Source organism: Chroicocephalus ridibundus, chromosome 23, assembly GCF_963924245.1.
Source record: "Chroicocephalus ridibundus chromosome 23, bChrRid1.1, whole genome shotgun sequence".
Lineage (NCBI taxonomy): Eukaryota > Metazoa > Chordata > Aves > Charadriiformes > Laridae > Chroicocephalus > Chroicocephalus ridibundus.
The window spans coordinates 364,318-380,093 of NC_086306.1; the positions used below are offsets into that span (position 1 = coordinate 364,318).

Below are 15,776 nucleotides of genomic sequence, written 5' to 3' on the forward strand. Positions count from 1 at the left end.
TTCAGCAGGGAGAAGTTTCCCCTCGTGCCTAAACCTCCCTGCAGCCATGGCTGCTCATCCTGGGGGCACGGGGACAGGCTCTGTTGCTTCTCCACTCCTCTCTTTTCCCTAACAGCCAGCCCGAACCCCTCCAGCCCTTCCTGCAAGTCACCATCTCTGTACCAGCTCTGCTCCTGGCGTTCAAAATCCTCAGATGTGAAAGTAAAGGGGTGACTTTGTCCCCCAAAACCACATCACGAGGGGAACTCATGAAGGCCTCAGTAAATTCCCCTGCAAGTTTAACTGCCTGCTCTTGAGCAAACGAGGACTGGGGTGATGAACGCAGACCTCAGCCTCGTTAGGCACCTCTGAGAAACGGCTGACAGCTCTACCATCTCCTGGAGCAACTCTTCCTTTCCTGGAGGTTTTCCAGCCAGATCCTTGCCTGGTCCAACTGTGTGTAGCACACACCACCCTTCATGCCGGCGGCACTCAAGAAATTGGACCCAGCTCCTTGGTTGGGAGGCAGCTTCCCTGGCCACCCGCAGGAGAAAGCTCCAGCTCCCAGCGAGCTGGGCCGAGCTGTGCTGCCACGCTGGAGGTGGCTCTCCCGGCCAAAGCCGTCCCTTGTGTCGCTCCAACAGCACCACCGTGCAGCGGGCGAGAGAATTTCCGGCAGGAACACCATGGCCGGGAGACATCCCCGTCCCCAGACCCAGCCGGTGAAGATGGAGGCCGGACGCAGAGCGCAGTGCAGGTCGGGTGGCGATCCTCCCAGCAGCCTGGCGCCAGCATGGTGGTACGATGGTCAGCTCGCTGGGACGCCAAGCCGCCTGCCGGGCCGGGGCAGGTGGTGGCAGGGCTGAGGAGAGGGAGGGTGAAAAAGCATCATCTTTTAAACCCAAAGGTTTGGCACCGCGTGCACTTGGCTGCCGGGTGGTGGGGATGGTGTGGGTGGGTCTGTGTGTTCTGTCTTGTTCTATTTTTGCTTGCAATGTGTCATTTTGGGGGAGGTGAAACCTTTAACAATGCACCGTCGAGAAGCAGCCGATCTGTTTTCCATTCCTAGGATCTGCACCGCACGGCTGCGCTGTCACCGGTCCCAGAGCCGTTCCCCTCGCGTGGGGTCAGGCCCCCAACGGCAGCGAGAGGTGGCTGGGACCCGAGGGGAGGTGGCGGTGTCACCAGGAGGTGCTGCTCGAGCGAGGCTGGCCAAGGCAGAGCTGGCCACGGCACGCAGGCTGGATGCCCAAGGATTGAGCTGCATGCCGGGCCCCATGTACAGACTTCTGGGCGTTTCTTATTCTGGGATTTCCAGTTCCGTGGGTTGGTGATGCACGATGAGCCAAGCGATGCAGAAATGGCGACCGAGCAATCCTCTCTTCCACAGACACTCGGCTGAACCCATTTCCATCCTCAGAGCACAACGGCTACAGCACCGGTTCTATAAAAGCACCGGACATAAACCAAGAGCAGGAACCAAATGCCAAAGGATTTGATTTAATTTTTTATACGAGAAGAAGTAGGGCAGCTCACCGAGTTCCTCTTTACTGAGGACTTTTGGTGCAAAAATGCAGAAGTTGAGGAACAGATACAGCAGCACGGAAGCAGCCATCCTTCAGCCCGACACAGGCTGAGGGGGGAGCAGAGGTGGGTGAGCTCCGCGAGGAGAAGGAGCTAATATGGGCCTAATCCCAATGGACTCTTCTTCTCCATAAAAAGAAGAAAAGAAAAAAATCCCAAGGATTTTCAGAACTACTTAAGGAATCCGATCCTCTTAGCCCGGAGCATCTCGGCTTTCTGACCCAGGATACCTGCCCTTCTGGGAAGCAGGCCAATGGAAGTGCAGGACACCTGGGTTTTGGGGAGTCGGGCGTGCCATCCCGATGGCTCAGTGTCCACCACTGCCGGGACCGGGGCCTGCCTCACCCAGCGCCGGTTTTTCAGCCGAGCAGACGCTGAGCTGAGGGTGGGCGTCTGCACCCTGCCGGCACCACCGCAGGCTGGTACAGCAGATACCCTCCAATCACTTGGCATTCACAGAAAGCTTCCTCCGGGGCCGGCACGGCTGTTTGCTCTTAGTCAAGGTGAATTATTTAGGCAGCTTTAAGGAAAACGTGTCAAGCCGGTTAAGTGATGCAGATGTGGAGGCGGGTGGAGAAGAGAAACAACCTCAATAGCTGAAGCTGGGCAAGTGGGACTGGCCAAGGCTGAGGAGGATGATGTGGGGAGAAAGCCGGGCTGGTGCTGCAAGACAACCACCCCGGTGCACACAGAAATGGAGACCTAGACCCGCTCCCTTCTGCAAAGGTGCTCCTGAAGGAGGTACCTGTAACAGTCCCACCCTACCTGCACTCTGCTATCAACAACACATCTCATCAGGCCCCACAAGCACATCCTCACCGCAAAAGCAAGCCTCTCCCCGCTGCGGGACCTTCCTCCATTTAGAGTGGGGAAAACAGAGGGGAATGGTGTTGTACAGAGTCACCCTGCCAGCAAACAGCAGAGAAAAAACACCCCAGCTCTGTATTTTAACCACTGACAGAGGCCCTGTGCAATGCATGAAACCTCCTTCAAGCTCAAGAGGTTGCCAAGAATGGAAAGATCTCATTAAGGAATAATGAAGTTCCGAGCAAGTAGGAAAAGAGAAAATCAGGCACAATGCATCCGCGTGCCTAACCCAAATAAGCATGCAGCGAGCGGGGCCTTCCAGGGAGATGCACCGCACGCCGTCAATCCAGCCAGCATTTATTGCAATGATCAGATGTTTGGATCAAGGCTGTTGCTCTGTGACAGCAGCCTAGAGCGAGTGGCGTCCATCAACATAATTAATCCCGCATCCTCAGTGCTGCGACGACTCGAGGAGGCACCGGCCAATTCAGGAAGAGAAGCTGCTGCCGACATGCAAGCGCCTCGGCAGGCTGCTGTGCTGCAAGACACTCAGCACCGCAGCAGGACTGTAGCCGAGGGCTTCTCCCCTCTGACTTGGTTGAAAACGCCTGCTTTGGGGTGGGTTTCTCCGAGCCAGACGCCTCCGCTGTCACTCCTAGTGCCAGCGCTGGCAGGACCCAAGATGACGCCCAGGAAGAAGGGCCCAATCTCCTGCATGCCGTGGCCCGCCGTCTCTGCCTCGACCAAGGCAGCAGCATTCAGACCTCCCTCTAGCTCACGGCCAGCACTGCTTGGCTCAAAGCATCTTGCTGGGCTTCCCAGCAAGCTGGGAGGACAACGTAGAGGAGTGTTTGCCGTCTGTACCCCGAAACCACTATAATACGCTCAGCTCTGCTGCTGCAGGTAGCACAGGGCTGCTGGGAACCAGCGCCGTGTCAGCCGCCACCGCCCACCTGCCCCGGCAACGGTCCAGGCTCCTGCTCCCGTCAGAGCCCTGGCGGCCGCCTCACGCGATCGCCAATCCCCTCTCCCTCCTGGGGAAGCGCCCTGGACCGCACCTGCCTCCAGCCTTCCCAGCGCTAACGGGGCTGCCCGCAGCCCAGCGGGGTGGCAGTCGCCACGGGAGAAGCGGGGCGAGGGCCGGCCGAGCTGGGCAGGCAGCGGGCAGACGGCAGGGCCCTCTCCACCTCGCTACGTGAAGGCCACCTTCGCCCAACAGCACCAGCACGCCCACTGGAATACAGATTTCCAGAGCCCTGCCAGCGTGACCAGATGAAAACTCAAAGCCGCTTTGAGCCATGGAAGTTCTGCGCACCCTGTACAGCTTCTGTCAAGCCCCAGCTCCAGCTGCACTACAGCCAGCGGGAAAAAAAACAGCTTTTAAGATGAACTGAAGAGGGTCCAACTTGCTCTTCGGGGTCCCAACGCCAGTGGTGGAGCAGCTGAGCAACAGGCAGAGAAGCCAAAAGCTTAATCTCTTTGGAAAGCTGCATTTCCAAAGCCGCGGGGATTGCGTGCAGGGAAAATACCAGGTTTGTGCTTCTTCTGCAAGCAAGCCACGAAGAAGCCTCCCCCCACCTCCAAACTTAACATCTTTTGGCATTGAAACATCAGGACCGTTGCACTTCGCCTCTCCTGGTTTTGCCCGAGAAGCGCAGAGGCAGGAGGAACGCTTCCTGCGGGCTCTCAGCACCCTCGCTGAGGTCCTGGAGGCTCTCAGCACCCTCGCTGAGGTCCTGGAGGCACCTGGTGTTCCACAAAGGCTCCCTTTGTACAGAGCACTTCAGCCAATTAGGTCTCCGGCAAAGCGTTGAGCAAGCTGACTACCAAACCCTTCCCTCTCACAGCTCAATTCACACCCGCAGTCAACAAGCCTCGGGACGTGCTCCCATCCGCTCCGCCGCTCTCTGGCTGTCAGCGAGCTCCAGCCCCAAGCGCGGCAGTGGACCGGGGAGGTCCCAGGCCCCCCCCAACCCTCAGGGTTTCTTCCAGCCCAGGTGCGTTTGGATTGCTGGCGGAGAACACCCCAAATCCAGTTTTGGAAGGCCTCCTTCATCCCTGAAGCGGAAAGAAGTTCCTCAGTGGTTCCCCAACGGCCCATGACCCCGGCCTTGGGGCTCCCGAACACACACCTCCATGGCTGCAATGCGCAGCCCTAGTGGTCCTGCTCCAGAAGACTGAAACATGGAAGCTAATGCCTTCCCCTGCACCCCCAAAACTCAGGCACACCCCGGCTGGGCCATACAACCCACACTCCAGCCTGTCGTACCCACCGTCAGCTCTACAGGAAGGTCTCCTCACCTTCAGGAATCCTCAGAGCTCCAACTCATCACCAGGATGGGACCAAGGACCAAAAATAGAGCGCATCAAGAGACTTTCCCCCTGTATCGCATTGTGTCGTCAAGCCTGGATGATGCTGTGGGGAGAGGTGCCCAGCGTACCACCCACGAGACGATGCCCGAGCCCAGCAGCCCAACAGCGAATCCGCCCAACCCTCATCAGCCGGAGTCCCACCAGTCCCACCACGCAGGCCCGAGACGCTCTGCCCCTCTCCCTGCCAGGGGAGAGCCTTGCTCTTTTCCAAGCTCGCGCTCTTCAGGGGAGCTTTTAGCCTTCCCTTTCAGATGGCAAGTTATTTATGGAGCCATTCAACGGAGACAACTTACTGACATTAGGCGAGTTTAAATGCCACCGCCAGCTCACAGGAGAGCTTCGGAGCGCCCGCACCGGAGGGCTAGATTTCACTACTGCTGGGATATTTAGGTCAAGGACAGCAGGACACGCTTCTGTTCGGAGAATTCCCCTGGGATCTTTATTGTTTGCACAAAGCTTATACAACCTTGGATTTCAGAGGTCTCCTCCAAGAGACCTACGTGCCGCCAAACCAGGCTGGATTCAATTATAGCTCCTCTGGAAAAAGGGGATAAGGCCAAAGAAATCCAACGGGATTGAACTGTGGGAGCGCAGGACAAAGCGGCCCCTCAGACCCCTGCACCACCAACGCGACCTGGCCCAATCTCTCCCAACACCTGATGGCATGTCGGGGCCATGCCAGACCCGCCTGCTCGTGGTAGTTTTCCACATTACGCCGCTTCCTTTGGTGAACAACGTGATATTAAAACAAGCAAACAGATATTGCTTTTTTAAATAAGAATCAGGCACACGCTGTCCCTCAGCCTCCAGCCCTGGGATTTTCTGCTTGTTAAGAGAAAAATTTATAGGTTTTAATTTAGTTATTTTTGGTCCCGGGACCTAATTTTGGAGCTCAGTACCTTGGTAGGGCAACCAAAGCCCTGAGCGATTCAGTGCGTGACAGGGGAACTGGCACTCTGCTGCTGATCTCAGCAACCCAGCCAGAGGACTCCAATTCCCTGTGAAAGCACTGGAAAATTGGGCCCCAACTGGTTCCTCATCAGCTGCAAAAGGCTCATTACAGTCCAGTGCTACACCAGACAAGTGGGACGGAGGATCTCACCCTCGGCTCAAGCACTTCAGCCCTTTGAAAAGATGCTTCCTGAGCAGTTGGGTTTGCACCGTTATGGGAGAAGGCTTACGTATTAAAATAATTCTCCCATCGGGAAGCCACAGACTCTCTCCATTGCAAGAAGAAAGACCCCACTTGGCAGGGAGGACTTAAAGAGCAGTTTCCCCACTTCCCCCAGCATAACCTGGACACCTCCCCCGTAGAAACCAAACATGACGGCACCGCGAGGCCAGCGCCGCAGCTCCTGAGAGCAAAACAGCCTTCGTGTTACATGACGAGCCGAGGACGCGCTGCCTTTCCTCTACTGGGTGCGTTGGAGGAGGGAGGTCTGGCCAACACGGGGTTTTTGAGTGGTGAAGCTTTTGTGTAGCTCACGTTCCCAGCCAGCACGGGCTGCAGCTCCCACCGGGAAAGCTGGTTGCCAGCGCTGGGGAGCACCGGGAGGGAAGGAAAAGGGTCTGAGTGATGCCCCTTGACTGAGGTGGGGAACCATGTGGATGGAAGGTTTCTTGGCCTCACTGGGGCAGCGGGACAGCCCAGGGGCAAAGGCACGGGGTAGGAAGTGGAGAACCCCGATGGGTTCACACACATACAGAGCACAGGGACGGCCCTCACTGCCCCTGCATCGGCAAGGAACAACAGAGGACCACGTAGGACCAGGAGAAGCACAAGGATGATTAAGTGAGAAACAACTCAGCAAAATGAGGACTCTCCAGCCTAAAAACAGGCTGAAGGGGAAACAGAACATAACGGGAAAATCCCACACGGGGTGTAGAAAGGAAATGGGGAAGCATTCGCTACCTCTGCCCCTGCATGGAGGGGTTCAAAAGACACACACAGCGGTGCAGCACAGCAGCGGACCTGCTGCACGGTGGTGGACCTGCTGCAGGATGCTGCCGCGCAGACCCCGGGCACTTGAGGGCTGAAATTCAGAGACGAAAGGAAACAAAACAATCCGTTGAGAGCCATGAAAGACCAAGCGCTCCCTCTGGCTCGGAAAGCTGCTGAGCCGCAATTTGCCGGCGGCAGCGGGAAAACACGGAGGAAGTATCACTGCACGCTCGTTCTGTTCTTCTCTTCTTCCCCAAGCATCTGCCGCTGTTGGAGACAGGATATGGGGCCAGATGGAGCTCGGCTGTACCAGGTCAGGCCGTTCTCCAGAGGTCTGTCTGGCTCCTGCTCGTGACGGGCCCTGGCCGCGCCGGGGGAATTCCCCATGCGCAGCCCCGGGTGCCTTGCGGCACCTCTGCGCAGCTCATGCGTGCAAAAGGAATCGGAACCAGGACAGACTCTCCCTTAAATATGGATCAGGATCAGCTCTGTCTTTCTGGGTCAGGCTGGAAGAACAGCACGGACTCTGTGGTGAGCTCACCAGGAAAGCCCACAGGGACATCAGGGAAGGAAACCAGTTTAACTGGCTTCTGGTCTGGACGGTCCCAGACAGAGTAGAGCATCCACGGGCTCCACTCCCTTCCCCTGCCTGTTCTCCTGGAAAAGGCTTGAGAGAAGAAAGCTTGGGATAATGCCGCCTCTGAGTCAAAAAAAAATGGCCTCGAAGCCAGCAACATGCAGGGATACCTGCTCTCCACAGCCCTGCTCCTGCGCTGAGGGTCACCAGCAGTGAAATTCCTCTCCCTGGCATCCCAAGGAGAACGAAGCCATGCCAGAAAGCCCATCCTGCAAGCACCTCGCAACAACAAAATAAATCCATCTGGGATGCGGCAATGCGAAGCCGTTGCTAAATCAAATTAGATCCACACAGGAGCCTCGTGGAAATTTCCCAGAGCGCTACTGTATCATCTTAGGGATGCTCCCGAGCGTGCCCTGCAAAGGGTTAACTCCAGGCCCTAGGGGCTCTGGGAATGGAATGGAAGTGGCTGCTCCCGGGAAAGAAGAGAGCTGGAGCATCAGAGGACTCAGCTCACCGGATTAACACATTTCACTTCAATTTTGCTCTGCCTCTCACTAGGGACAGTGAGCCGGAAAGTACACAAGTGGTTTCGTAGGCTGCTGCTGAGCCCCGCCACCCACTTACAAGGACGGCAGAGCAGCGGGTGGCCAGCCCTGCCGCAGAGCTCACCGGGACAGAGTGCTCACAGCGGCCAGGGCTCTGCTGGCCAGCGAGGGCCAGGATGGGGCGGTGGCAACGCTGCTGCCTGTCTGTCCCCTTCCCCAGCACAACCGCACTGCACGCACAGGGCCGGGGGAGTCTCTTCCCTGGCTCACGCACAGCAAAAGACCTGCAGGGTCTCCCTTCAAGGCCCAACCAAAGCAGCGGTGGAGCGGCGAACAGGCCCCTTCTCACCACAGGCCCTTCCTACCGCCTCTTCTTCCCTCTTCACCCCGAAGGAGGTGAACAGTTGACCCACGGAGGTTCCAGGGCTTTGTTCTGCTCTGGCTCAGCAGTGTGAGAATTGTGGCAGGTCCCCACAAACCTTCCCCAGGGACGAGGCGCTGTACGTCCTCCTCAGCCTGCCCGGAGCTCACCGGTGCTCCGCGTCCTGCTGGTCCTGTTTCCAGACCCAGGCACACTGTGCACGCCTGACCTGGAGTGTGTGGGTGCAACAGCTCCACACCAGCCCGCTCCAGCGTGAGCCGTGGCCCTGCACAGGCCGGGGAGAGGAGGGACCAGAAGCTCCCCCAACTCCCCGCTGCCCAGGGGAGGCAGGAGCCAGGCTGGACTCACCTGGAGGGAACCACCGCCTTCTGGGGAAACCCTTCAACATCTGTCCACCCTAAAAATTCTTCTCTGGGGGACCTCCCCCACCTGACAATCAAAGGCCCTGCTGGGTTGTTCTCCCAAGGTCTAAGACGGTCTCTAAGATACAGCCCAGAGCTGGCCATCCTGAGCACAACTGGCCAGAGCACCCAGGAGAGACGCAAGGGCAAGATGCAGAGGCTAGACAGAGAAATATATGAAGGTGGGACATTCACCATCATGCACAGGCTTCCAGAGCTGCAGCTCCTGACCTCCTGCCACCACGTCTTGCACAGAGTAACCCTGGGAGGGGGCTCACGGGACATAGGAGGACAGCATGCCCCCCGGTTCATACTCAGAAAGAGAAAGGAGCAGAGGGGAGCCAGAACCGGAGTCGGAAAGCACAAGCCGAGCGCCCAGGCCATGCTGCGCAGTGCCACACGTGGGCTGCTGGGCTCTATTTTAAATGCTGTGTGGCAAATATATGCAGGATGAAATCCAAGCTGGGGGAAGGGGAGGGTGCTGGGCGGCGGAGGTGTTCAAAATTAGGAGCTGAGCTCAGGCGAGGATGGCTTCTGGGAGCAGATGGGAGAAGAGCCGGGGCCTGTGTAAGATGCGCAGCTGCAACGCCGACCCCGGCTATGCGCTCCTGGGATGAGCAGTCCCAGGGTGGGGGTGCAAGGGGGACACATTCCCCTCCGCCCTCCCAGTGCGCTGGGGTGAGTACATGAGCCACGATGGCTGGGGAAGGATGGCGAGGACACCCAGGGCAGTTGTAAGCCAGGCCGAGGAGCCAGCTTCCTCAGCAGCTTGAAGGCGACCTCTGGTCCCCCTCGACACAGCTTCTGGCACTTGGGTCACCCCAAAGACGCCCCAGTCCTCAGCATTTACGGGGCAGCCTTCCTAGTGAAGAGGAAGTGCATCACCTGCCTTTCACAGGCGGGGAAGGCGAGGGATGCAGGCAGACCTGGCCAAGCAAGTCACCTGCTACCCTCCTCGCCCACGGGCAATCCTCTGCACCCGCAAAGCTGGCTCCGTTCTGCTCTCCCCTTCCGGATCAACCCTGAAAAAGCTGCCGCCATCTCGCTGCGCTTCACAAGATGCTCACCAACAGCGCCCAGCACCCGGGCGCACAGCAAGGCTCTGATGGGAGCTGGCAGATCTGGGATGGTACCTGCCCTACATTTACCGAGCAGGCAGGTTGACAGAATGAGCGAGTTTTTATATAGATTTTGGTGGCAGCGGTTTTCTTCACCAGCGGCGGATGGAGGGTTGGGGGGGAAGGGCGATGGAAAATATTTTCGTTTAAGCTCTTTTCTGCATTCTTGCTGCTGGAGCCGCACATTATTCATGCACCCCTCGTAATCAGGCTGGTGGCTCTGGGTTTTGCTCAGAAGGGGCTGTGCAGAATTAAGCAGCCGGCTAAATTATTAATAGTCTGTCGGGGGTGCCCAGGATGCCCGTTCCTGATCCCCGCTGCCTTTCGGGGGGCTCCAGTGCCCCCCAGAGGCACAAAAACCAACTACAGCCCTTTGACAAACCCAGTGGCTGCTCTGCCCTACTTGGAGCCCGCAGACACCCCGTTCTCCCGGCCTGGAAATCACCGGGCTGCAAAGCCTCGCTGGACATCCCTCCTGCCCCGGTCTCACCCATCACGCCCCCCAGCAGGCAGGTGCCAAGGGGGCTGCGAGTGTTTTACCCTGCCGGCGTGTTTGGGGCAGCGGGAGCAGGCACGGGCAGGAAGAGGAAAGGCAGAAAAGCCCGCCGGGCAGGGCAGAAGCCGCAGGGGCACCTGTATTCAGCTGAAGGCACCTTCTTTTCACATTTAGACCGGAGCGAGAGCTGCCACGCAGGGATTTGTGCTCGATGACACATCTGCAGGCTGCAAAATGGCATCTGCATGTCTGAAGCCCATCTGGGGCTGCTTTCCAGCTGTGCCAGGACAGACACTCCAGGGGTGGAGGATGCAAGGGCTGGGCTCTCCCCATCCGCAGCAGAAACTGTCCTCGTCAAACACAGCCGGCCCCTGCACCAGCCCTCAGATTTCTTCTGAATCCCTCCAGTTTCCTTCCCACAGCCTTGACATCTGTTTTCGGGCAGCTAAATACCGCTCACAGCAGCCGCTCCCCCCACAACAAAAGGCCCGAGTTGAAATTTCATGTTGCGGAACACAACAACCGTGGACTCAAGGGGGCCTGAGCAACTGGCTCCTTCCCGCTCATGGCCTCGCGCCTCTCTCCCTCTTTTCCCTTTAGGATAAAGCCGGGCTGGAAACACTCGGGTCAGCGCTGTGGCTGCGCAGCCCGGCCACAGAGACCTGCCAGCTCTAACAGGGCTTTTTTTGGCTCGTTAATTTTGCACTGGGAGAGGTGTCAGACTGACAGCCCCAGGGACAATCTTTCTTTCACAGGACAGCTCCAGCACAGGCAGCACAACGCGGCTTTTCAGGTGAGTTCATTTTTGGCTCTGGCTTATTTTTATGCTGCAGGATGTGTGTCAGACTGGTTGAGTCAAGCGCAAGTCCCTTCCTCCTCCCCACTGGATCGAGTCACTCAGCAGAGACTTTGTCCGGATGCAGCCTTCCCCTTCTCCCCGACGGCTGCAACGCTCGGGCCCTCCTCTCTACCGCTGCCTGGAGCCCGGGCTGCAGGCTCACACTCCGCCACACCCCGCCACTTATCCTTCCACTGCCCCCAAGATTTTGGTCCTCAGACCATCCCTTCCACGCACCAAGGGCTGACAGCCCCCAGAATCTGGGCTCTGAAGTCTCTGTGCCCCTCAGGGCATCGGCCACCCCACTCCTTCCAGGACTCGGGGCTCTCCCAATAAAGCCCGCTTCCCTCTGGCAGCTTGCTCTCACCATCGACGTGTCGAAATCTGGCCCGGAGGCCAGGGATCACCAGTCCAAGCTGTCCTCCTCGCCGAGCACCACTGGGACAGTGGGGACAGACCACAGCAAAGCCCCATGTACAACCAGAAAAGCAGCAGTGAGCAGCGTGGGGGGCAGCGCAGCCATCGTATGAGGCTCTGACCACGAGAGACACCGGGGAAGGAAGGAGACGACAGGGATCTGCCACAGCCTGCTCGCAGCATCCCTCCCCAAGGCGAGGCAAAGACTGACTCCAGCAGTGAGTAGACACAGGAGCTTGAAACTCAATGGAGTGTGAGGCCCCAAGAGAGGGCGAGACAGCTTTGCCTGGGCCCGGGGTCAAGGTGACGCCCAGGGAAGGATGAGCGGAACCTGCGCAGGACCCCATGCAAGGTGAGCATTTCTTAAAGTCCAAGCCAGCCCACTGGAGCTCGCCTCCCGCTGCTCAGCCGACAGAGCTGAGCTGGAAGAGACACAGACACCCTGGAGGACGTTGAAACACAGACATTTTTGTAAGAACCAAGGCTGCTTAGCTCCGCTTGAAAGCAAGGGAGTCTGGTGAAAGAACACAGCTAAAGGGAAAACTCTCGGCAGCACTTGATTGATCTTCAAAGTTGGCCCTGCTCTGAGCAAAGGGCTGGGCCATAGACCTCCAGAGGTCTCTGAAGCCATTTTTGGCCACATGTATTTGATGCCACAGCTGGCCCCGCTGCCTGCCACGTAGCCAGGCCTGCCCACGACAATGGCAGGTACTGCGGGTATCTGTGCAAGCTCCAAGCTGGCTGCTGAGACCTCTCACAGCATAGCAGGGGAGCCTGACGCTGAATTTTCATGAGAAAAGGGTTACAGGATGGCGCCAGGGTTTCCCAGAGCTGCAACAGACAGGGCCATGAGCCCAGCTGTGCTATGGCAAGTGCCGGAAAAGGGACGCTGCTCACTGGAGCCAGTACAAGGAGAAGCCACGGGGACTGGCCCAGCACTGCGGGGCTGTGTACAGGGACGTGCCACCTTCCCTGCTCGGAGCAAACCACCCGCAGGAGAACAAACCCCTGCCCTCCCGTGGGGAATTACACGACGTCTCCGGCCTCAGGAGCCCGCAAGGGAAATCCTCGCAGCCTCCCAAGGGGCTGAGTGCCCGCAGTGAAGGGCCACCCCCCCGAAAAGGGCTGTACAGCAGGACAGCAAACACCACCTCTGTGGTTTTGCCTCTTCCCTGCCAGAAGCACAAAGAAAGTGAGAGACCCTTACGTGGGCAGTTCTGCTGGCCGGTGCTCTGCTGGGGCAGTGGCCCCCGGGGGCTCTGCCGACACAGGGCTGGGGGCTGCATCCTGGGCTACAGCTGACTCCTGCATCCCCGCAGCTCCCGTGGCATCCGGCGCTGGGATGTCCTCTGATGTTGTCTCGACCTCAACCTCCTGAGCTGCAGGGGACAGTTTCACCCTTTCGGCGGATGCGGCAGCCTCCTCCTCCTCCTCCTTCTTCCTTAGCTTCGCCTCCAGCTCTCGGCGCCTCTTCTCATCATCCTGCCGGGCCATTCGCTCAAAGACTTTGAACGCCTGAAAGATAAAAAGCAAACCAAGTGGTAGTCAAGCTGCCAAGCTCTGCCTGAAAAGCTGGGGGAGAAGGACAGGAGAAGCACCGCACGCTTGGGGCGTTTATTACTGTCCCTCCCTCTCCGGGAGGGACACACGCCTCCTACTCCCTACACCGAGTTGCTTCAATCGCTGACAAAAACAGCTGCCAAAGATTTCAAAACTCATACGGACACATTAAACACACTTCAGGAGAAAGCGTGAGTTCCTGGGAGCCACTGTGAAATCACTGAAATCCCTCCGCCACTGGGAGAAGGGCTGGTTACTCCAAGGAAAAGCAATGAGCTCCGATTCCTGGCTGGGAAGGGGCTCCGAGGGAGCCCTCGCCCCTCCAGCCTCCCCTTGCCCTGCATTCCAGCACTCACCCAGGGGCCACTTGCAAGCCTGAAGCTCAGACCAAACCTCCAAGGTGCAAACAGGATGAGCTGCCTCAGGAGAAGCTGGAGGATGGCTTACCTGGTGCTGGCTGAGCCTGAAGGGACTCAGAGCTCTCTTTACTGGCACCAAAGGAGGAGGAGAGGAACCCCTCATGTGGGGTTTTGAGCCAGAACTGACTGGTTCAGGCCAAAAACATGCACTTGCTCAAAGAAAAGCCATCCCTCCCCACTCCCAGAGCTGCAGCAGGTGAGAAGGTCACTGCTCAACCAGAGGCAGCAGAAGAAGGTGTTATCTTACCCTGCAGTTTGCTTCTAGCCGTGCCTGTCTAGCGCAGGCCGGAGGTTAAAAGTTAAACCCACAACAATGGTATGCAGACGAGGGAGGCACGGCCTTCCGGGACCTGCACCTGTTCCTCGAAGAAGCTGAAGCTTCTCCCACCCAACTGCCAGGCCATTTGTCACTGTAAACACATGCTAGAAGGTGAGTGAGCCTCGAATGTAGCCCTCCCTTGCTTCCCATGAATATTTCAGAGCCAGCTCCAGTGGTTCCAGAGAGCGACCAACCCTAAGCTGCACACCAGCCTGTGGTGCTGCTCGATCCAAGTCCTCCTCTGGGCACAGGACGTGTAAGGCAAAGAGACACAGCGCCGGGGGGGCCTCTCCCAGTGCAACCACAGCAGGATAGGGGCAGCTTTATCATGGTGTGTGCTCTGTCTCTCACCCCAGGCTTCTTTCCCACGCGGGGACAGCCCGTGGGATGAGGACACTGGAGAGGTGAGTGCTGGGCATCATCCCTGCTCTGTTTGCTTCTTTCTTTGCAATCGCTTTTACCCCATGCAAACCCGCAGCGCCCATCCCTGGCTCCTTCTCCCCAGCCAAAGCCTGAGCTCAAGCCAGCCCCGCGTGGATCACGCGGAGTGTCACCTCGAAACCATCTCCTTCCCCTGGGCTGTGGCCAAGCCAGGAGCAGGGACAAGTCCCTTCCAAACTGGCCCCCACACTCCAGGTCCCTGTGGCTGCAGCTGTGAGGCTGCCCTGGCCAACACCTTTCTGGAGAATAAACGCTGCGGACGGCAGCTCTGCACGTCCCTCCTTGTGCATAGCCCCAAAATGGTCCCCAGGTGGCACACGACAGAGGTCTCCCCCGTCACTGCCCTGTTGCCAAGTGGTTTGGGCTCTGCACTCTCCCCTCTGCAGCCTGAGACTTTCCTGGGCTCCCCACTCAGTCCCAGAGCCCAGGGTACCCCCACTGCAGATGCCAACCCAGGGACATGGGGGCCAGGGGTGGCAAGGACCCCCTTGTGCCATGGACCATGTCAGGGAGAGGGGCAGGGATCTCCCACCAACCTGCTCACGTCACCCCCCCGCCTGCCAGGCCTGCGAAGGAAAACTCGCCCAGGCCAAGCAAACCAACACCCCAAATCCAACCTGACACCAAGCTTTACGAGTTCATTTCCTCCCCACTAACACAGGTAAATGACAGTCTGCAACAGCCCTGAGGCAGAGACATCCAGCGCTGCGCCCAGCCTGGCTGGGTGGCAACAACAGCAGGTCAGGACTTTTGCCACCTCTCCCCAACGATGGCGGCGAGCCCGGTGCTGGCCATGAGCCCCCACTGAGCAGAGCCCAGCCCAGCTCCCCCACGGCTCCGTCGGCCCTCACCCGCTCCCCAGGCTCCCACTGGCACCTCCTCGCCACCCCCACCACGACGCCGGCCCGGCCCCACGCCGCCAACAACCACCCTCCCCCGGGGCCGAGCTCCAAGAGAGGAATCGCCCCTGGCTCTTCCCGCCAGGCTCTCGCCGGCCTCGGCACCCCCGGGGCTTCCCATCCTCTGACACGGGTGACACTCCGCCAGGACACCGCTCCCGCCTACCCGCACCCCTCCGGCTGAGGCGCTGCCCAGCCCCTCTCCCCATTTCCCCAGCCCTAACCGCATCTCCGCCGCAGCCCGTACCGAGCACCCCCCCGCCGGACCCCCGCCCGACCCGGAGGGGACAAACACGGCCGGGAGGCCCGTCCACGGCGACAACAGCAGCCGCCGGGGCCTCCCGCCCCACAGTCGCCGCGGCCCACCAGCCCCGGGAGATGCAGCGGCCTCGGGCCCCCGCCGATACCTGGAGGGTCATGGCCTGCGCGGCGCCGGGCGGGAAGCCCAGCCGGTCCCCGGGCCGCAGGAGGAGGCGGTAGAAGTCGGTCTTGCGGTAGAGGAAGCCGAAGAGAACGCGCAGGAACTCCTCCACGTTCCCGACGTGCTGCAGGATCCCCAGCAGCGCCTGGTCGTACATGTCGGTGAGCGCGGCGGCGGCCTCCATGGCGGCTCCGGGCCCGCTCTCACGGCAACGCCGCCCGGCCGCGCTTCCGGTCCTCCCCGCTTCCTGTCCGC

General features: G+C 59.1%; 1 protein-coding gene across 1 annotated transcript in view; it reads right to left on the bottom strand.

Moving 5' to 3' along the window:
* The window catches only part of NUDCD3 (NudC domain containing 3), a 32,518-nt gene extending 16,742 nt beyond the window's left edge, over positions 1-15,776 (bottom strand). The window contains exons 1-2 of the mRNA XM_063358512.1: positions 15,508-15,776; positions 12,670-12,977 (exon numbers count right to left, since the gene is read on the bottom strand). Of these exons, the coding sequence (XP_063214582.1) occupies positions 12,670-12,977; positions 15,508-15,705 (506 nt within the window). The 5' untranslated portion in view covers positions 15,706-15,776. The remainder of the gene's footprint in view (positions 1-12,669; positions 12,978-15,507) is intronic.